This window comes from Callorhinus ursinus, unplaced genomic scaffold (genome assembly GCF_003265705.2).
Source record: "Callorhinus ursinus isolate GAN/ISIS: 27379988/994484 unplaced genomic scaffold, GSC_fseal_2.0 scaffold24, whole genome shotgun sequence".
NCBI lineage: Eukaryota > Metazoa > Chordata > Mammalia > Carnivora > Otariidae > Callorhinus > Callorhinus ursinus.
The window spans coordinates 13,759,139-13,782,952 of record NW_027397086.1 but is presented as its reverse complement, the minus strand read 5'-3'; the positions used below and the strand labels follow the sequence as shown (position 1 = coordinate 13,782,952).

The window sequence follows — 23,814 nt, the reverse complement described above, 5'->3', positions numbered from 1 at the left end:
TCTTTCTTTCTTTCTTTCTTTCTTTCTTTCTTTCTTTCTTTCTTTCTCTCTCTCTCTCTCTCTCTCTCTCTCTCTCTCTCTCTCTCTCTTTCTTTCTTTCTTTCTTTCTTCCTTCCTTCCTTCCTTCCTTCCTTCCTTCCTTCCTTTCCTTTCTTCCTTTCTTCCTTTCTTCTTTCTTCTTTTTTTTCCTTTGTCATTTTTCATTCAATGAATGCTTTTTGGCAACACAAACTCTGTTTTGGACACTGTCCTAGGTGCTGAATATAAGGAGCAAAACAAATAGTATCTCTAGCCTTATGGAGCTTACAACTTAGTGGGAGAGCCCAACATTAACTAGATAATATATAATTACCAACTGAAATAAGTGAAATCACGGAATAGATAGAGCAGGGCTTGTGGAGAATGATTATTAGTAAGGGATCTAATAGAGGCTGGGATGTAAAAAGGGGAGGTCAATTACTTTAGGGTAAATAAATTTGTTCAGGAGAAACTAAGGAAGTGAGGAGAAATTTTTTCAGGCAGTGGAAACAACTTGTGCAAAGGCCCTGAGGCAGGAGGCAGCCAAACTTATCTAAGAAACCCATGTAGAGACATGGAGTAAGTTGAAGCTGGATAAAGAGGTAAGCAGGGACCTGATCTTGCAGGGACTTAAAATCCATGTTATGAAGTTCAGTCTTGACAACAATTATAATAAGAGGTACTTAAACAGGTTTTATGGGAAGATGCAATATGTTGAGATTGTTCATTTTAAAATACCACTCCAGTTGGACTGTTGGGAACAGACTGGAGGGGAGCCAGATTTAACACAGGAGGCCAGTTCTTAGGACCATGGCAGTTGTTTCAACAACACATTCATAACAATAACAGTGATGAAAGGTAGACTGCAGGGTTATTAAAAAGGTACAGATACAGTTCTATGTAGTTTTCAAGGAAGGAGAGATTATCTCTGACTGGAGCTTTCTTTGAAGAAGTTTTGGGAGTTTTGCTAAAGAAGGTTTTCTGGAGGAAGGAGAAATTTAAGTTAGGCCTTAGAGATGGGAGGGTTGCAGTATATGGAAATTAGGAAGGGTACTCCTGGGGGAGAGCAACATTTAAGCAAACACATAGAGGGAGGAAGAGACAAGGCAAGGTAGCCTATCTGCCATAAAAAGCATGGAATGTGTGCAAAGCAGTGAAGGACAAACAAGGCAGAGACCCTGCTGTAGAGAACTTTTATACCTGAATATGTTCTATGGTGCTCCAAGGTCTACAATCAGCACTGAGCATTTTATTTTATTTTTTTTTAATTTTTTTTATTGTTATGTTAGCACTGAGCATTTTAAAACAAAACCCCAGATCATGCCAGAGAGCAGAAGGTCCAAGGAACTACACTCTTTAGACAAGTTTCTTTGCAGTTTGTGACTAAGCAGCCACCTTCAGTGTGGTGTAATTTTTCCTTCTAAGAGTTGAAAATACTCCTTCCATGTATTCAAATCACTGCAAACTAGCTCTGAAGTCAGTTATAACCTAATTCTTCATTAAAGGCAATGAAGCCACATATTAGCTCATTTTCTTGGGTTGAAAGACATGAATTAGGGGTGGAAGCAAGTATAGACTGTGACTCACTCACTATACAATTTTTGTGTCCAAAAGCAGCTACCCATATGGTTTATTAATAAACTAGGCCAACCTAATGATGGATATTTCCACTTCAGGATTTCATAGGCTGGTAAGGAACCCTCAGACCCCAAATTCCTCAGTCATAGAAAACAAAGATGATTAGCATATCACCTAGTTTAGCCCAAGAGACAATGCCAACAACTCGATCTTAACAAATAAATATTTTGGCATGAATATTTTGATGCAATTACATATAACATAAACCACTGTGTGTCTGTGCATGCATGTATGTACATATATATTTAGCCAAGAACCATATTCAAGAGATGTCCCTAGCCTTCACTCATTTCTGAGTTTTACTCCATTTCTGAGCCTAAGCAAAGAATGGGTGACACTCAGGGATGAGGTAGTAAAGAATAAACAAACATACTGTGAATGTCCTTAAAAAATTAAGTGTTTTTATTCTGACAAAATGGCTCTGAATCAAAATATCATGTACCCAAGTCAACTTGACTTTTCTTCTATGGCTTCACAGAAATGTGGTCATCTCTTCTCAGGAAATTTCCTATGATGGGGAACTCCTTACCTTGCAATGACCCCCTTCCAATATTAAACAAAAATGATCACAACTACTAACATTTATACGATTTATTGAGCCATTACCAGGTCTCCAGAACTGAGCTAAAAGTTTTATGAGCATTATTTCATTTATTCATCACAACAACTCTATGAGATAAGTATTGCTATTATTCCCAATTTATAGATAATGAGGTTGAAGCTCAGAAAGTGAAGACATTTTCAGACTAAGGAACAATTTTATCTCTTCTCTGACCATCCTCATCACCCAGCTATCACTAATTTTGCTTCCTGGGAACTTCCAAGCCTGTCCCCCTTTTCAAGATAAATAATAATGACTATGGTCATATTTGTCAAAGAGTGGAGCATGGAAGGATCTTGGACCAGGGGTTCAGGTAGACTTGGGCTCTCACACCTTGCTTCACTTCTGTGTCAATCTGGCCAAATCACTTAACATCTCTGAGACCTACCTTCCATGTATGCAAAACGGGGATGCTAAATGCTGCCTCACAGTTCTGTTATAAGACTTAAATGAGTAAATAATTCCATGAAAGTATATGAACTTGTACACTTCATGTACACTAGTATGTAGTATGTACACTAGTACAAGTATGAACTTGTACACTACATTTCAATGCCGTATTTATAACAGACTTAATAATATTAGGTTCACTTTTTGTTTGGTTTCCTTCAACTCTTCTTATAGAATGATTCTCCTCTACCCTTTCCTTAAGAGGTCATTAGGTATCCACAGTGTTTTTCTAGTCTCAACAATAAAGCCTCTCCTTTGGACAACTTCCAATATATCACTCACCTTCTCAAAGCATGACTCCCAGAACAAAACAGAATAGAACAGAGAACTCTAGGTGTAGTGTTATTTGTCTACACTATATTGGAGACATCTCACCCACTTAATCTAAACAACTTATTCCTTTAAAAGTTGTCTTTTCTGAGGCACCTAGGTGGCTCAGTTGGTTAAGGATCTGACTCTTGATTTTGGCTCAGGTCATGATCTCAGAGTTGTGAGATTCTCTCTCTCTCGGGAAAAAAAAAAAAAGCTGTATCTTCTACTGCCTTACTGTAGGGGCAGAATATTGGTAAATACATCCTGACTTATACTGGAAGCCTCATGGATTGCACAAACCAACATCTCAAATAAGATAAGCTTTTAAAATTAACCAATAGCCACTCATCCATAATGCCACCTATATGACAATCTGGATGAAACCCAAACCCATGTTACCAGGGCTGGTTTGTTATAAAACTCATAAAGGGCCATTAATATTGTATTTGGTATTATGGACAACCACTGGAGCTAAAGCATGAGGCAGCTCCATTAATATGACATTGATAAAATCAAAGATGCAAGAAACTAAAGCCCCTTAGAGGAACCCAAGGGGTCTCAAGGAGTTATTACATCTGTTGAATGGAAAAAAGTAACATTTACAGAGATATTAATGTATTAGGCAGCTCTCTAACTTCTGTTAATTGATCACAGAGTTCTCATTACAAATATTAATACTTGGGCTCCACCCCTAGAGAATGTGATTCACTAATTCTAAGGCTCATCAGCCCAAATGACCCAAATGCAGATGACTTACAGGCCACAGCTGAAAAAACAGCTAAATTCAGTAATTTTGGACACAGACCTAGTCCATGTCTTCACTGTGTACTTAGCAGGGCAAAAAGCCTCTACTGGCCTTGAGAAGACACAGACAAAGAAGGGGTGATATTTGCCAAGGGTTTGGATGCGGGCTGTCAGGATTTACTGCTCGTGACAACTGTTTTCTGGACAAGTGCTATATTGTGCTGACCTTTATCTATAATGGACAGTAAGCATCAAGTATAACACAAGTGCAGGATTCATTTTTTTCCTGAAGAGCAGCTTCAGTACTCAACTCCGCTCCCCATGCTTCAGCACCATGGACAGCTCAACATACAGGGTGGGATGAGTGCTCTCTAAGTGCTCTCGTCTTGGCAGCTTAAGGTTTCTAGGGAAGGTGAGAAAAATGAGCGCTGCCTTGGCCAAGGTCCTTGGGTGGCTTTGTCTCAATGGAGTCCTTTCCATTTTATGGGGGCTGCTTTCATCCTGATAGTCCTTATTGTGATATTGTTTATAACTCAGCCAGTGGCCTTAGATGGGGGCCTTTATGATGATATGGGGAGATAGATACACATACTTAGTGATTATATAATCAATGAATTGTACACTTTCATTCTGTTTTCTTTACTGTATTTATGCTATATATCAATGCATTTACAAATATTAATGCCAACTGATAATAAGGGTTCAGGAAAATAGACATCAGTGTCACTTCTCCTCTTGCCTTCCTGCATAACATTCTTGGATCTCCAGAAATCAGAGCTAGAAACCCCACTGGTCCAATTCATATAAATGGTTCTTTGTTAGGCTCTGCTCCACCCCCATATAAACTGGATTACACCCTTTTTCAAGTCCTAGCTTTCTTATCTGTCAAATGGGTATAGTAAAGATTGCTTTGGAGAGCTGGTGGGGGAATGGAATGTACAATACACAGAGATTATCCACCCACAGGAGGCACTGAGATCATGCTGGGAAGGTCTGCTTGCGGAGAACTATTAGACAGCCATCTACCTGACTTTAAGTATTCATTGCTCTCAGGATTCCTGCTGATCCCCAGAAGAATCATAGTAGAATCTGTTAGACTCTATTAGAATCTACTAGAAGAATCTCATCTATTTAGTTTCTGATGCCTTCTTGTCCTGCCATGTACCAGCTTCTGATGTCTCTTCCTTTATGGATAATTTTAGGAATACGAGTAATAACTACTGTGATTTATTGAGCAATCACAATGTTTTAGATATTTTACTGGTATTTTATACACATGATGCCATTCAATCTTTTCAAAATAATGAGAGCTTAACTAACTCTCCTATATTTCATAGCAATTAAATAAGGAAACTGAGATTTGAACCCAAACATACTTATTTCAAAGTATATATTCCTAACCAAAACAATGCAGCATGTAGGGGAAAGCGGTTCCGTTAAACCTTGAGACTGAGACCCTTTGGGCTAGGTCCCCTAGTATTGCCTGCCATGTATGCACTCTCTAGTACTTGTACACTTCATGGTCATTTTCAATTATCCTTGATCTAGATGCATTCTCTGCCTTAGTTTTCCATGACTCAATCTCCCCTTTATTCATAGCAATCTAATAGAAGAATCCCATAGAATCATTCATAGGTCTGCTTTAATTCAAGTTTAATTCATTCAGCACATATTTACTGAGCATCCACCATGGACCAGGAATTGTGCTTGTCATCATGGATACGATATCTCTTCCAGAAGACACAACTCCTGCCCTCACGGAGTTTCTAGTCTAGAGGCAGAAACAGACAACTCTACAGGAAGTTGTAAAGTTTTAAGTTTATGATATAGGACAGAATAAGGACCACCAAGAAAGGACACCTTTTAATTCACCACATTTTTGTCTATCTTTCCAAGCCATCACGAGTTTGGGAGTTTTCTTGGGCGATCCCTTGATTTTGCAATTTCCCAACTACATGTTATCTAAAAATCTGATAAATGTTGAATTGTAGGCTTCATAATAATCCAATGAGATAAGTATTATTATGATACCCATTTTATAAATGCAGAGACTGAGGCTCAGAGAGATAAGTCTTTCACTTAGCTATACAAATGGCAGTTAACATAACTATTTGAATTCATATTTGTATTATTCTATAGCCTCTACTGTTAGCCATTAAATTATTTACCATGACTCTGAACAGGTTACTTACAACTCTTAGGAGCTCTATTTCTACATGCATGAAAATATTCAAAATTTAAATGTTGCTAAGGCCTATCATTCTACAGTTAAAGAGTAGGGACGGGTAAAGCTAAAAGAAGGTCACATGCCTTCAATAGTGGCCAAAATTTGTCCCTTTGGTTTTTCCAAACTCATTGTTCATCACTCTTAGTCTTTCATCTCCATATGCCAACCACACCCAGGTTCTGGCAATTCTTCCAATCCCAGTCTTCATCAGCCTATATGACCTAGATGCTTCTGTAAATTCGGTTCCTTCTGCCTCCCACCACTATCCCTTTGTTTTCTCACACTCACAGTTTTGCCTGTTATATGTGCACATATGATTTGATAGGAATGAACCAAAATATTGTGCTTTTGTGAGAAAATCCACTGCATGTATATAAAATGAGAAATACTGAACTTATTTGCAGTTCAGGTGAAACACAAGTAGAGGCTAGATCACATGGTGAAGTGGGAGCACTCATAGGAGGCATTAATAGAAGTCTGAGTGTTTCAGAGAACGGAGGTAAAAGTTCCACTTTGGATAAAACATACTGAAGGGACTTGGTGCTGTTCTGAACATGAACTTAAAAATTAAAGATTCAAATCAAAACCACATTGAGATACCACCTTTCACCAGTTGGAATGGTAAAAATTGACGAGGCAAGGGATGCCTGGGTGGCTCAGTCAGTTAAGCGGCTGCCTTCAGCTCAGGTCATGATCCCGGGGTCTTGGGATCGAGCCCCACATCAGGCTCCCAGCTCAGCGAGGAGCCTGCTTCTCCCTCTCCCTCTGCCTGCCGCTCTGCCTACTTGTCTTCTCTATCTTTCTGTCAAATAAATAAAAAATCTTTTAAAAAAATTGACCAGGCAAGAAACAAATCTTGGAGAGGTTGTGGAGAAAGGGGAATCCTCTAATACTGTTGGTGGGAATGCAAGTTGGTACAGCCACTTTGGAAAACAGTGTGGAGGTTCCTCAAAAAGTTTAAAATATACCAGCAATTGAACTACTGGGTATTTACCCCAAAGACACAGATGTAGTGAAAAGAAGGGACATATGCACCCCAATGTTCATAGCAGCAATGTCCACAATAACCAAACTGTGGAAGGAGCCAAGATGCCCTTCAACAGACGAATGGATAAAGAAGATGTGGTCCATATGTACAATGGAATATTACTCAGGCATCAGAAAGGATGAATACCCAACATTTGCATCAACATGGATGGAAATGGAGGAGATTATGCCGAATAAAATACGTCAAGCAGAGAAAGACAATTATCATATGGTTTCACTTATTTGTGGAACATAAGGAATAACATGGAGGACATTAGGAGAAGGAACGGAAAAATGAAGGGGGGGAAATCAGAGGGGGAGATGAACCATGAGAGACTATGGACTCTGGGAAACGAACTGAGGGTTTCAGAGGGGAGAAGCGTTGGGGGATGGGTTAGCCTGGTGATGGGTATTAAGGAGGGCATGTATTGCATGGAGCGCTGGTTGTTATATGCAAACAATGAATCATGGAACACTACATCAAAAACTAATGATGTACTGTATGGTGACTAACATAACATAATAAAAAATAAAAATAAATAAAAATAAAAGTGAGTTACATTGAGGTAAGTTGACAAATATTGAGCAGGGATCTCAAAAAACATTCAATATATATCCAACTGGAAAAAGTTTTAAACAAATAGTGGTGCTAATATGGTGCTAGAAGTCCGATGAGTGGTTACCTCTGGGACGGCATTAATGGGGAGGAAGCATAGGGAAGCTGAAAGGTGCTGGGAATGTTGTATGGTTTAATCTGGGTGGATGCTTATGTAAAAATTCATTAAGCTGCATACTTAATATGTCTTCTTCATTGTATTTCTGATAACCTTCAATACACTTAAAAATGGGAATGCCAAGCACTTGGACAAGCATTTGGGGAAACAGGTGCCATCACATCCTGAGTATGTAAAGTGGAACAACTTTCTGGAGGGCACTTTAACAACAGATCTTAAGCACCTTAATCAGTTTCTTGGGCCATGCTTTGCAAATGATTACAGTGACTACAGTGTCTCATTAATTCAAATTAATTGGGTGAAGAGTAGCATATAGCACACTTACATGTACTTATAGTACATTTACAGGGAATGAGATGTGAGTATTCTCCAGGATATTCAGGAAATTCCAACAAAGCTCATATGATCTTGTCTGTCATATTCTTTAATTAGCAAATAGTATTTTGGGGGGATATTTTTAATTAGGAATAGGATTCAGAAGCATAATAGAAACAGCAGGTTCTCTGAAGTAGCTCTGTCTTTCTGGACTCACATTTGAATTCTTCCTTTATTTAACAAACCTTATCCTTGCCCATGGCAAAAAGCAGTCTGTAGTTCCACTCAAATAATCCAGGATTCCAAATCACAAGGGTCTTTTTAAGGCCTTTGAATTTGGATGCCCCTTTTTTTTTCTTTCTTTCTTTTTCTTTTTCCTATTTTTTTTTTTTTTTGTAATCTAATTGTGAAGTTGGGCAATGCATGGAGGACATTTGATCAGATAGGGGTGCAAGGTGACGAGCAGGTATGGGGCATCTTTTATGCTTGCTTCTTACCGTCTGCAATGAAGTGCTCAGGCACATGCAGAGTCACCTTCACGGTGAGTGGACAGGACATCTGACTGCCACACACCATGGCCAGGATGCAGGAGCTCACAGCAATCAGCGTCAAGGCTGTCTTGTTCACTGGGCTTTTTAGCAAACCTAATAACAAAAATACACATAAAGATTTGTAAGTCCATGAGGTGAGAAAATAGGGATAGCATGGAATTTGGGAATCCTGCTCTTTTCCAAATGGGAAGCTGGAAAAAGAAACCGTATTTTCTAACTTCTGTGCTTGCCATGACATCTTAGTAGCCCTTGTTGGGTCTCAACTTAACTCTCTAGGAAATGGGCTTATTACACCCTTTGTATAGATGAAAGAAACAAGCTTCATGAAAACTGTGGAAATTCTCCCTCCTGGTCATTCTTGGTAATTATTTATTTTTTTAAAGATTTTATTTATTTATTTGAGAGAGAGAGAATGAGAGATAGAGAGCACGAGAGGGACGAGGGTCAGAGGGAGAAGCAGACTCCCTGCTGAGCAGGCAGCCCGATGTGGGACTCGATCCCGGGACTCCAGGATCATGACCTGAGCCGAAGGCAGTCGCTTAACCAACTGAGCCACCCAGGCACCCCTTGGTAATTTTTTAGATGACATTAAACTCTCTACTGGCTTTAGAAGCAAGTAGGAAGACGTGAGAAGTGTTGAATTCACTGAGCCTAGAGGAATGAGCATGGGCTTTGGAGTTTGACCACTGTGGGTTCAACTTTGAGCTTTAGCCCTCCCTGGCTGTGTGACCTGTTTCATTCTGTGAACCTCAGTTTTCATACATGTATGATGAGAATAGTAAGAAACAGCTCACAGGTTGTTGTGATGATTACATGGCATAGTGTATACACAACATCTGTCATCTAACTTGGTTTCACAGAATGGTGGAAGCTTATCAGTTCAAATTAATTTCACAGGCTTTTACTGAGCACCTACTATGTAGACACACACAGAGCAGGAACAGAATAGTTTCTGATCTTCAGGAGCTTGCAGGCTAGGGGGCAAAGGCAGGCTTATCCACAGCTAGTTAGAATCCAAGGCAAGTTGTGTTAAGAACTGATAGAGAAGGCACAGGATGGGGAGGGGAGTTTTGCAAGGGAAAATTAAAGACAATTTAATGGATGCAGTAGAATGAGTAGATTGGATGTGCATGGCCAGCAGAGTGCTGGGACAGCAAAGAAATTCTGTGGACTGTGTCCTAAGCCCCCATTGGGTCTCATTCTTTAGCCCTTGTTATTCACATCAACTTTCAAGGTTGTGATTACTATTTTTAGAAAAATGGCTCGCAAATTTCTATCACCCACAAGCTCTTTTTTTGGGCAAATCTTCATGCCCAAACCTCCCAGACATCTCCCTATGGAAGTCTCAAGGGTGTGGCATAAACATGCTCGAAACTGGACACGTTATCTTCTCTTTAAACCTGTGCTGCCCCCTCCACCTCCTTCCTCCTGGGCTCCCCAACTTACTGAAAACACCACTATTCACCTAGATGTCCTTCACTCTTCTGTTTTCTTCCTTTATAGCATCTGCAAAGCCAGTCCTGTTTCTTCTGTGTCCTTAGCATTTTCACCTCTCTCCCCTCATTTCTTCTATTGTCTGTTTGCTTGTGGAATGAACGAGATATGGGCACAGCTTCCCATCCCATTCCCTGCTGGAACCCCTCTAGCTGTTTTATAGCATCTGGGCACAGGATGCCATCCACACTCATCAGCCTAGCATCCGAGGCCCTTCATGGTGGGTCTCTGCGCTCATGACTCCTGGTGGTCTCCCCTCCCTAGCCCAGGGGCGGGCAGGGCTGCCTAACCGCATGGCTACCCCAGTCAACACTTCATCATGCTAACATTATCATTGGTATTGTTTCTTTTGCATAGAAATCCACGTGTTTCCTTGTCCCTCATCACTCATTGAGATTAACCACAAATGTAGATTCCCCTCCCTCTAGGCAAACAAACAGCCCACATTTGTTGTGTCTCTCAAAATATCCTATTCAAACAATAGATTCTAGTAACTAGATGACAAACTCCTTGAGGGCAGGTACCATGTCCTTTGCTTACCATGGTATCCCAATGCCCAGCACAGTGTCTGGGACATAGTAGAATCTCAGTAAATGCATCCAAACTTCCAGAGATGAGAGCAACATATCATTAAGCAGACACAGGTGCTGACTGATCAAAAAGCATGCCAAACATAAACAAGCAACATTGCCAGGCTGGTGGATCTCAATGGAACAAGAAGGCTATATGGACAGCTGACTTTGGATTTTTTGTATGGATATTTCTTTTTCTTAATAAATAGGGAACTTATTTTTTTAAGATTTTATTCATTTATTTGTCAGAGAGAGGGAACACAAGCAGGGGGAGTAGGAGAGGGAGAAGCAGGCTCCCCGCTGAGCAGGGAGCCCGATGCGGGACTCGACCCCAGGACCCTGGGATCATGACCCGAGCCACCCAGGCATCCCTAAACAGTGAGCTTCTTGAAGGAAGGGATCCCATCTTCACCATCTTTACATTTCTAACTAAGCTCACTGCCTGGAACCTAGAAATTCCTTAATTTAAGAATAGCATCCTGATCTTTATTGCTAGTCCTAGGACAAGGCATAGCTTATGGTAGAAACTATTCATCTATTTGTGGTTGCTGTATTCGTTGAATATTTGTTAAATGGAATAGCAAATAAAATTTAAAAAGTTGGTCCTGGTGTCAGATGGATTGGAAATCCCTAAGCCTAAAATGACCACCAAAAAAGGGGGAACACATTTCCTTTCTCCTCTGGGAACCACAAAAAGCTGTTTCAAACTCTGAAATATAAAGTTTAGTAACTAAATAACATAAGCAAACTAACATCGACGTTTTCTCCTAGAAAGGGTATGGACTAGGAGTTGGTGCTTTGTATAAGTCTTTCCTTAAAAAGTCAACATATTACCCCACACCTAGATACTTAACAAAACTCCCAAATAGAAGTCAGAAGCAGAGCTGAATTTCCACTCGAGATTCTAAGGAGTCTGTTCTAAGGGGATGAACATGTAAGGATGAGTCCAGCATGAACATAATCTTGGGAAGGTGACCCAGAGAGTGAGATGTGGAAGGTAGAGGCTCCTGGCACTGGGGAGGCGGGTGCCCTGAATGGACACTCGCACACTTTGGGGTTCCGGGAAGGCATCTCTCAGACTTGGCCCACACAGCAGCAGAAATGAATGTGACCAAGACATTCCTTTCACTAACCAACTACCAGAAACGCCATGTAGGCTCCACAGCGTTGGTTTCTGGTTGGAAGAAAAGGCATGAGCGGCAGGCGTGGGATTGCTCACACTATGTCTCCGGACTCACGCTGGCCTAGCTGTCCTATGTCCTATGTCATTTAAACCTTCACAGTCATCCACAGTCTATTAAGAGTCAGTGGGGTAGGGAGTGAAGTCACATTAGTGTACTGCCTCTCAGTTTTCTCATCGGGAAAATAGGAATAAAACGACTCATCCTTTAAGAGCGTGGGAAGAGCTAAATGAGACAGCAAATGTCAAAGGCCTAGCACAGTTTTTGGCATATGGCAGGCCCTTGGTAAATAAATGATCATTTCCAAGCCAAGTATCAGTATTTATATAATCATAGATGGCACAAGCCAGGACTCATTTACTTCTTTGTCCAACAGATTATCAGAACGTATTAGGAATTGAATTATTCTTTAAGGAACTGAAGACAAAAAGAGTGGATAGTGAGGGAGAGTCAGAGGAAGAGGGAGCAAGTGGAAGGGAGAATGTGAATGAACAGTGTCCTGGGGTAGCCATTTACTCAGTGAATGCCTGAGTCACCACGGTTGTCTCTGAAGTCCAGGAAGAAGAAAGCACGCAGGTCATGTCTGCACTTAGGCCAGATGCCTGTGGAGTTGCCCATGGGGCTTGGGGAGTTTCCATGGCAACTAGATCTGGCAGAAACTTCACAGTGGAACTCAAACAGAGGTGACTTAAGAGTTCCTGGCCCAGGGAACTGATCATCAGCATTTAGCTCTGAGTAGAAGCTGTAGACAGCAGCAAGGGAGAAAATACCTCTCCCCACAAACCCACCTCCTTCTCAACAAGGTTCTGTATTGCATTGTAGGAAGCAGAGATAGGGAAGAGAACCTCCATTTGCGGAATGCTTACTATGATCCAGGCACTACGCCTAGCACTCACATCTATCTATCTATCCATTCAACTAATTTTGACTGAACAACACTTTTGCCTCCATACTGTTCTAGGAAAAGAGGAAATGAGTGAACAAAACCAATGTCCTTGAAGCTTACATTTTAGTGGAGAATTACCTCATTTAATTCTTAAGGAACTGTTACTACTATCCCCATTTTACATATGAACAGAGGGACAGAACAACCAAATGACTTTCTAAGGTCACCCAACTTGTACGAGGCAGAGGAGAGATTAGAACCAGTTCTTTCCATCCTCTGCCCCATATCATATTACCTTCCACCTCATTCCAGAACAAAGGCCCCACAATGGGGTTGTGTAGTTGCTGAAGGAGCATGGCCTCTGAAGCTGGACATGGCTGTGTTCAAGTCCTGGCTTAATCACAACATCTCCATGGGATGCTTGCCAGTTGATCTAACCATAGTAAGACAAAATATTCCCACCTGAAAAATGGGAAGAGCGCTCTTCTTTCAGAGCTGATTGGAGGACAAAAGATAATACACGCAATTGGCCAAAAAAAATCAACAAATGATATCTCCAGATCAATAAATGATAGCTCCAGACCATAATATGAGCATCATCAGATGGCTAGGGTCACGGTTATGCCTGTATCGCATCCTGGGTCCTAGTTCCCTCCCTGTCACTTGCAAGAGAGAGAGAGAGAGTTGTGCTGTAAGAATAGAATTACACCAGGGCGTATTGATTGCTGGAACTGGAGAAGGTTAATAATCTAATTTCCCTTTCATTTCCCCTCCCACTTATCCCTCAACTCCTCTCATGGCAACAGAGAATGGCATAAAACGCATTGCTTGAGAAATTCGACCGGAAATAACTCAGCACTGTTGATCCACACGCTGCCTATAATTTGGGGTTTGATTGATTCTCAGTTTGGAGATGCCAGGTTGGGAGAAGAAAATCAAATTTAAGCTAAATTTGGAATTGAATCAATCACATTTTACAATGAAGAAAATAGATCTAACCCCATCAGACCATTGTGTGCTGAAAACTTAAAGCAGCCATAGCTCCATTGATTCCTTCCTCCTAATATCTCTGGGGGACAAGAGACTGGGTCCCCAGCTATGAAGTCATTTCTTCCTTCAAATGGCATATGGGGTTGGGGTGAGAGACAAGGATTCTAGGAGTCCAGGAAATTAGGGTGGAGGAGCTCAAAAGGTAGAAAATCCACTCAGAATAGGAGGAAGAGGCTGGGTTTGGGTTTTATTTATTTATTTATTTATTTTTAAGATTTTATTTATTTATTTGACAGAGAGAGAGAGAGCACAAGCAGGGGGAGAGGCAGAGGGAGAAGCAGGCCCCCCGCCGAGCAGGGAGCCTGATGCGGGGCTCGATCCCAGGACCCTGGGATCATGACCTCAGCCAAAGGCAGTTACTTAACCAACTGAGCCACCCAAGCGCCCCTGGGTTTGGGTTTTAAACATAGAGATTGAAATCCAGACTCTTCCATTTAATAGCTAACTGTGGCAAGTTACCTATGCTCTTAAGCTTCAGTGTTCTGATCTATGAAATGGCAATTACAACCCGTAACTGGTGGAGAAGCTATTTAGATGAAATGGGAGATCACAATTGTAATGCTCAGCACACGTACTTTATCTTTCCTTTCCTCTCAGTTCTTCGAACCCCCACTGCCTGCAGGTATCAGCAGGACATATGGCTCTTCGGCTCAAGCTGGAATTCTGGCTCTTACACTTAGCTGCTGGCCCCCATGAGCAGTCACCTTACTCCTCTAAGCCTCAATGACCTTATCTGAGAATTAGTTCATTCAATAAGTAGTTACTTAATGTGTGTCTAATACATGCCAGACCTCGTATTTTGTGCCCTCCTATTATTTCCAGTGTCTATAAGTGTGTCTGGATATATTAGGTGCTCAATAAACATCAATTTAATGAGTGAGTGAGTGAATGAATGAATGAATGCTTAAATATCGTTCTCCTTTCTGCCAAGAGGTTGTTAGTACTGAAATATTGCTACTAGTTCTTTTTTAGTCAAATGTATTCATTCACTCTCTTTGGCAATGATTGGTACCCCCCCACCCCAAACCTCTCCAAGAAGAAATCATACAAAAAGCCACTAAGAGGCTGCTAATCCCCCTGCATATCAGGGTGACCACTGCACATTGCTGGTGTCCCCACGAACCTCACTGAATACCTCAGGGACCCCCACCGCACCTGACCTCTAGCACCTCTATGCTTCTTTGTGTATTTCTGGAAACTAAAATTAGGACACATCATCTGACAAGTGCAAGTGTCACGTTGGAGGCAGGAGGAAAGAATACTTAACATCGTGACTTTCTCAGGACTCTACAGAAGGTGGTCCCCCTATCCTCAGCCTGCCTCATGGCTGGACTGTGCACATACTACTTCAGTGTGATGGGTCAGTAGGGGGGCATTCTTCTCCTCCCCTCGGCCCCCATTTTGCCTCCCCAGAGCCAAGTCTCTCCTCCTCTCCTTCTCTCTACCTTTGCCATGAACAAGTTTCTTGTGTTCTCTGGCTCTTTGACCTTGGCACTCTCAAATCCACATATCCTTGAAATCATTTGTAGTTTTCCCAATCTTCCATAGGGCCTTCCTTTATAAGTCTTTGCAAGGGTTCATCCAGCCTACACAAACCTCCAGAGACAGCAAACTCAACACCTATGAAGCAGCAATTCTCCTACTCACAGCCCTGGATGTTCACTCTATAAGCCAGCTTCTGCTGTCAAGGTCAAATAAGATGCACCTAATACCTCCTCTTTGGGGGCAACTATGCAGTTAGTGAAAGGCGGCAGTTAGGTTGTCTTGAGCCCTCTTTCCTCCAAACCAAAGATTGCTAGCTTGACTTTATTTCTCTAAAATCATATTTTGAGTCTCTTTATTATACTTTGTATAGATTTTCCTTTTTTACAATGACTTTCCTAGCAGAGAATATCAGCGTTAACACCATCACCAGCATCAGCATCATGAGCATCAGCATCACTAATATTTATGAAAACATTTATGTGCTGGACAATATAACTAAACATTTTTCATGTAGTATCTCACTTAGTCTTCACAGAAACTTCGTGGGATGCTATTATCACTCATATTTTACACATGAGGAAACTAAGCTCGCCACTCACCAAGGGTTGTGCAGCTCAAAGTTTATAGGGCTGAAATGAAAAACCATTTGACTTCAGAGTCCAAGTTCTTAGCCATGACCCTCCATAACTTCTCTATGAACATGCCAGATATGGTCTGAGCAGAGAATAATCAGCCCATGAATATTATTCAACCATAAAAAATGAGAAAAATCTTGCCATTTGTGAGAACATGGATGGACCTTGAGGACACAATGCTAAGTGAAATAGGTCAGAGAAAGACAAATGCTATATGATCTTACTTATATGGGGAATCTAAAAATGAAAGTCTGTCAAGCTGCTTACAGACCTCACTTGCCCTAGAGCCCCGTGGTGACTATGATGGGACTCACAGTGGCCTCACTATCCCACCTGATGTTGACCACAGGTCTTCAAGGGAACCTCTCCGCATCATAAGAGGGGACTTTACAAGGAGAGCAGATGGTGAGAGGGGCAAGCTAGATGGCTCTTTCTCTTCCTTTCTGACCTCCAGAAAATACTACCTGGTCTCAAATAGTTCAGTGTATTACTGTGAGGCCACTAGGCAACACCTTTGGCTGGCTCTGCTCCATGGAGAAAGCTTGGATTGTGGCACCCTATTGAAGAAGAAGTCACTGGTGGCAGATGCGGAATGGGGCTCCAGACAGCTGGCTCTTTGGATTTCTCTATGGCAGCTGCAAATGGCTGGGCCTGGAAGTATGAATGTCACTTTAAGGTGATGACAATAGAGATGTAACGGTGGTGTTGGTGACAAAGATGGCGCCACATTTTTTCACTTATTATTTTACAAATTATGCCCAAATATCTCATTCACTCTTCGCCAAAATTCTATGTCATAAGCATCGCTACTATCTGCAGTATACAAATGAGCCGAAGACTTCATGGTGTACTCATATTTAGACATCAGAGGAATAACCGGGCCTGGGAGCCACATCTCCTGGCCCACAGCCTAGTGCCCTTTTCACGACACTATACCTAGGTCTTGATGGTGAGGCATGAAGGTAAGATGAGAATCTGTGGCCCCATCTGTGGACCCACTGACCACACAAATGTATCTGAATGTCCTGAAGAGCCACAACAGTATTTCCCATCAAACAAAATGTATCTTGAAAACAAAATTTCCATTTTCAAAGAATTCTGGGACATGCTACATTCTATGTTCACCTCTTAAGGTACTAGATTATGTATATTTATATATCTGGTATTAAAATCTCTGAAAAGACCTGCACTGAATTCTCTTTAGCAGAATTTAACCTGATGTTTCCCAAAAGTATTAATATATTACAGAAACATTATTCCATGAAACAAAGTAGGAAAAATTAATACGCTACTTTAAAAATGTATACAAAGGTTGCTATTATCATATCCACAGTTCCTGATAATTAACGGTTTCCCCTATGCCAGGAACTGTGTTAAAGATTCTAGTTACATTTGCCTATAAACTTCTCAACAGCCTCCCAAGGCAGAGATTACTATCTCTAGCTAAAAATGGGAACACCAAGATTTAACTACTGGGAAATGATAGAGGAAAATGTCATGGTCAGTGCTATCTACATGCTCTGTTCCCACGCATTTAAAGAAAATGGAGTTTTGAATACACTGGCAGGCGGAGCAAGATGGCGGAGGAGTAGGAGACCTGAATTTCGTCTGGTCTCAGGAATTCAGCTGAATAGGGATCAAACGATTCTGAACACTTATGAACTCAACAGGAGACCGAAGAAGAGAGTAGCAACAACTCTCTGAACAGAGAAGCGACCACTTTCTGGAAGGTAGGACGTGCGGAGAAGTGAATCCGAGGCGATATTCGGGAGGATAGACGGCGGGGGAGGGGGCCTCCGTCGGCCACTTCTGGCAAGTGCTAGAGCCGCGGAGCACAAAATCGGAACTTTTAGAAGCCGGCTCCGTGGAGGGACGTCGCTCCAGTGGCTAAGCGGGGGGTGGAACCCTCGCGGGACAGTGTGGTCTCAGGACCCTCGGGGTCACAGAAAGACCGGGGGTGCCTGAGTGCAGCAGAGCTCCCAGGTATCGGAGCAGGGAAGCCGGCTGCAGAGACAGAGCCGAGGCACGGGCTCTCAGCTCGGGGTGGCCGTAAACTGTGATCTGCGGCCCAGTCGGGCCACTGCTCCTCCAGCAGGGACCCAACAAGCGGCAGAGCCAGGGAGACTCCCCTCCCTCCCCCGGGAAGAGCAGCGCGGGAGCAGGGATCTGCTGGGTTTGGAGACTCCACACAGGGTCAGGTGCCAGAGATAGAAACGCTCTGTCACAGGCCGGGTGAGCACACAGTGCGGCCAGAGACCAGGGAGGCAGGAGTGACTGCTTTTCTCTGGGGGCGCACCGAGGAGCGGGGCCCTGAGTTCTCGGCTCCTCCGAGTGGAGATTGGGAGACCACCATTTTCACCCTGGTCCTCCAAAGCTGTACCAGGGCTTGCAGGGAACAAAAGCTCCTGAGAGCAAACCTGAGCAGCTTGCTTAGCCCGGACCCACAAGGGTGGGGCAATTCCGCCTCCAGCAAAGACATTTGGGAACCACGGCAACAGGCTTCTCCCCCAGAAGATCAGCACGAACCGCTAGCAAGCCAAGACCAAGTTTACCAATCAAGGAGAAGGGGAGAACTCCAGCGCTAGGGGAATGCTGCATATAGAAATCATGGCTTTTTTTTTACCATGATTCATTAGTCTGTCAAAGTTAATTTTTTAACTGTTTTTTTAATTTTTCTTTTTCCCTTTTTCAACCAACATCTTATCAATCCTTTTTTTTTTTAAAAAACATTTTTTATTTTTCATTTTTAGAGTCATATTTTATCCCTTCATAGTAGTTACCCTTATTTTTGGCATATATATATAAGTTGTTCTCTCTTTAAAATTTTGAGATAAACTTTCTTCTAACAGATCAAAATATACCCTAAATCATTAGTGTATAGCTTTGTTCTAGTCTCCTGCCTGATCACGTTCTCTCCCTTTTTTTTGCCTTTTTTTTAATCTTCTTTCTTTTTTCAAACAACTTCTTATCAATTCCTTTTATAAAATCTTTTATAATTTTCATCTTTACAATCATCTTCTATCCCTTCATTGTATCAACCCTTATTTTGTACATATATAAGTCTTTCTTCCTGTAAAATTTTAGGAGGCACTTTTTTCTAACAGACCAAAATATGCCGAAAATCTAGTGTGTGGCACTGATCTATGCACTAGCCTGATCATATTTGATCATATTCTGTTTTTTTTTTGTATTGTTCTGTTTTTGTTTTTATCTTTCTCTTTTTGTTTGTTTTTTCTTTTTCTTTCTTTTCTCTTTCTTTTCTCTTTCTTTTTTCTTTCTTTCCCTTTCTTTTCCCCTGGTTTCAGGTCTTTTCTGATTTGTATAGAGTATATTTGCTGGGGACGTTGTTAACCTGTTAGCATTTTGTTCTCTCATTCATCTATTTTCCTCTGGACAAAATGACAAGATGAAAAAAATCGCCTCAGCAAAAAGAACAAGAGATAGTACCGTCAGCCAGGGACCTACTCAATACGGACATTAGTACGATGTCAGACCTAGAGTTCAGAATCATGACTTTAAAGATACTAGCTGGGCTTGAAAAAAGCGTGGAAGTTATTAGAGAAACCCTTTCTGGAGAAATAAAAGAACTAAAATCTAACCAAGTCGAAATCAAAAAGGCTATTAATGAGGTGCAATCAAAAATGGGGGCACTAACTGCTAGGATAAATGAGGCAGAAGAGAGAATCAGCGACATAGAAGACCAAATGATGGAAAATAAAGAGGCTGAGAAAAAGAGGGAGAAACAACTACAGGATCACGAGGGCAGAATTCGAGAGATAAGCGATACAATAAAACGAAACAAGATTAGAATAACTGGGATCCCAGAAGAAGAAGAAAGAGAGAGAGGGGCAGAAGGTATATTGGAGCAAATTATAGCAGAGAACTTCCCTAATGTGGGGAAGGAAACAGGCATCAAAATCCAGGAGGCACAGAGAACCCCTCTCAAAATCAATAAAAATAGGTCAACACCCCGACATCTAATAGTAAAACTTACGAGTCTCACAGACAAAGAGAAAATCCTGAAAGCAGCTCGGGAGAAGAGATATGTAACCTACAATGGTAGAAACATTAGATTGGCAACAGACCTATCCACAGAGACCTGGCAGGCCAGAAAGGACTGGCATGATATCTTCAGAGCACTAAACGAGAAAAATATGCAGCCAAGAATACTATATCCAGCTAGGCTGTCATTGAAAATTGAAGGAGAGATAAAAATATTCCAGGACAAACAAAAACTAAAGGAATTTGCAAACATGAAACCAGCCCTCCAAGAAATATTGAAAGGGGTCCTCTAAGCAAAGAGAGAGCCTAAAAGCAGCATAGATCAGAAAGGAACAGAGACAATATACAGTAACAGTCATCTTACAGGCAATACAATGGCACTAAATTCCTATCTTTCAATAGTTACCCTGAATGTAAATGGGCTAAATGCCCCAATCAAAAGACACAGGCTATCAGATTGGATTAAAAAACAAGACCCATCAATATGCTGTCTGCAAGTCTCATTTTAGACCCAAAGACAACCCCAGAATGAAAGTGAGGGGGTGGAAAACCATTTACCGCGCTAATGGACACCAAAAGAAAGCTGGGGTGGCAATCCTTATATCAGACAAATTAGATTTTAAAACAAAGACTGTAATAAGAGATGAGGAAGGACACTATATCCTACTTAAAGGGTCTATCCAACAAGAAGATCTAACAATTGTAAATATCTATGCCCCTAACGTGGAGCAGCCAATTATATAAGGCAATTAATAACAAAAGCGAAGAAACACATTGACAACAATACAATAATAGTGGGGGACTTTAACACCCCCTGACTGAAATGGACAGATCATCTAAGCAAAAGATCAACAAGGAAATAAAGACGTTAAATGACACACTGGAACAAATAGACTTCACAGACATTTTCAGAACACTTCATCCCAAAGCAACGGAATACATATTCTTCTCTAGTGACCATGGAACATTCTCCAGAATTGATCACATCCTAGGTCACAAATCAGGTCTCAACCAGTACCAAAAGATTGGGATCATTCCCTGCATATTTTCAGACCACAATGCTTTGAAACTAGAACTCACTCACAAGAGGAAAGTCGCAAAGAACTCAAATACATGGAGGCTAAAGAGCATCCTACTAAAGAATGAATGGGTCAACCAGGAAATTAAAGAAGAATTAAAAAAATTCATGGAAACCAATGAAAATGAAAACACAACTGCTCAAAATCTTTGGGATGCAGCAAAGGCAGTCCTGAGAGGAAAGTGTATAGCAATACAAGCCTTTCTCAAGAAACAAGAAAGGTCTCAAATACACAACCTAACCCTACACCTAAAGGAGCTGGAGAAAGAACAGCAAATAAAACCTAAACCCAGCAGGAGAAGAGAAATCATAAAGATCAGAGCAGAAATCAATGAACTGGAAACCAAAAGAACAGTAGAACAGATCAAGGAAACTAGGAGCTTGTTCTTTGAAAGAATTAACAAGATTGATAAACCCCTGGCCAGACTTATCAAAAAGAAAAGAGAAATGACCCAAATCAACAAAATCATGAATGAAAGAGGAGAGATCACAACCAACACCAAAGACATACAAACAATTATAAGAACATATGATGAGCAACTCTATGCCAGCAAATTAGATAACCTGGAAGAAATGGGTGCATTCCTAGAGATGTATCAACTACCAAAATTGAACCAGGAAGAAACAGAAAACCTGAACAGGCCTATAACCACCAAGGAAATTGAAGCAGTCATCAAAAATCTCCCAAGAAACAAAAGCCCAGGGCCAGATGGCTTCCCAGGGGAATTCTATCAGACATTTAAAGAAGAATTAATACCTATTCTTCTGAAACTGTTCCAAAAAATAGAAATGGAAGGAAAACTCCCAAACTCATTTTATGAGGCCACCATTACCTTGATCCCCAAACCAGAAAAAGACCCCATCAAAAAGGAGAATTACAGACCAATATCCTTGATGAACATGGATGCAAAAATTCTCACCAAAATACTAGCCAATAGGATCCAACAGTACATTAAAAGGATTATTCACCATGACCAAGTGGGATTTATCCCGGGGCAGCAAGGCTGGTTCAACATCCGCAAATCAATCAACGTGATACAATACATTAACAAAAGAAAGAACAAGAATCATATGATCCTCTCAATAGATGCAGAAAAAGCATTTGACAAAGTACAGCATCCTTTCTTGATCAAAACTCTTCAGAGTATAGGGATAGAGGGTACATACCTCAATATCATAAAAGCCATCTATGAAAAACCTACAGCGAATATCATTCTCAATGGGGAAAAGCTGAGAGCCTTTCCCCTAAGGTCAGGAACACGGCAGGGATGTCCACTATCACCACTCCTATTCAACATAGTATTAGAAGTCCTAGCCACAGCAACTGGACAACAAAAAGAAATCAAAGGCCTCCAAATCGGCAAAGAGGAAGTCAAACTCTCACTCTTTGCAGATGATATGATACTGTATGTGGAAAACCCAAAAGACTCCACCCCAAAACTGCTAGAACTGATGCAGGAATTCAGTAAAGTAGCAGGATATAAAATCAATGCACAGAAATCAGTAGCATTCCTATACAACAACAACAAGACAGAAGAGAGACAAATCCAGGAGTCGATCCCATTTACAACTGCACCCAAAACCATAAGATACCTAGGAATAAATTTAACCAAAGAGGCAAAGGATCTGTACTCAGAAAAGTATAAAATACTCATGAAAGAAATTGAAGAAGACACAAAGAAATGGAAAAACGTTCCATGCTCATGGATTGGAAGAACAAACATTGTGAAGGTGTCAATGCTACCTGAGCAATCTACACATTCAATGCAATCCCCATCAAAATACCATCCACTTTTTTCAAAGAAATGGAACAAATAATCCTAAAATTTGTAGGGAGCCAGAAGAGACCCCGAATAGCCAGAGGAATCTTGAAAAAGAAAAGCAAAGCTGGTGGCATCACAATTCCGGACTTCCAGCTCTATTGCAAAGCTGTCATCATCAAGACAGTATGGTACTGGCACAAAAACAGACACATAGATCAATGGAACAGAATCGAGAGCCCAGAAATGGACCCTCCACTCTCTGGTCAACTCATCTTTGACAAAGCACGAAAGAATATCCACTGGCAAAAAGACAGTCTCTTCAACAAATGGTGCTGGGAAAATTGGACAGCCACATGCAGAAGAATGAAACTGGACCATTTCCTTATACCACACACAAAAATAGACTCCAAATGGTTGAAAGACCTAAATGTGAGACAGGAGTCCATCCAAATCCTAAAGGAGAACACAGGTAGCAACCTCTTCGACCTCAGCCGCAGCGACTTCTTCCTAGAAACATCGCCAAAGGCAAGGGAAGCAAGGGCAAAAATGAACTATTGGGATTTCATCAAGATAAAAAGCTTTTGCACAGCAAAAGAAACGGTCCACAAAACCAAAAGACAACCCACAGAATGGGAGAAAATATTTACAAATGATATATCAGATAAAGGGCTAGTATCCAAAATCTATAAAGAACTTCTCACACTCAACACCCAAAGATCAAATAATCCAATCAAGAAATGGGCAGAAGACATGAACAGACATTTTTCCAAAGAAGACATCCAAATGGCCAATAGACACATGAAAAAGTGCTCAACATTGCTCGGCTTCAGGGAAATCCAAATCAAAACCTCAATGAGATACCACCTCACACCAGTCAGAATGGCTAAAATTAACAAGTCAGGAAATGACAGATGTTGGCGGGGATGCGGAGAAAGGGGAACCCTCCACTTCTGGTGGGAATGCAAGGTGGTGCAACCCCTCTGGAAAACAGTATGGAGGTTCCTCAACCAGTTGAAAATAGAGCTACCCTACAATCCAGCAATTGCACTACT

The 23,814-nt window shown here is 41.3% G+C and overlaps 1 protein-coding gene across 5 annotated transcripts in view; it reads right to left on the bottom strand.

Annotated features, from left to right (window-relative positions):
• Window positions 1–23,814, bottom strand: part of ASTN2 (astrotactin 2) — an 899,232-nt gene that overhangs the window by 524,351 nt on the left and 351,067 nt on the right. For all 5 annotated transcript variants that reach the window (XM_025888498.2, XM_073905829.1, XM_025888499.2 and 2 more), the window contains one exon: window positions 8,563–8,709. In XM_025888498.2, the coding sequence (XP_025744283.1) occupies window positions 8,563–8,709 (147 nt within the window). The remainder of the gene's footprint in view (window positions 1–8,562; window positions 8,710–23,814) is intronic.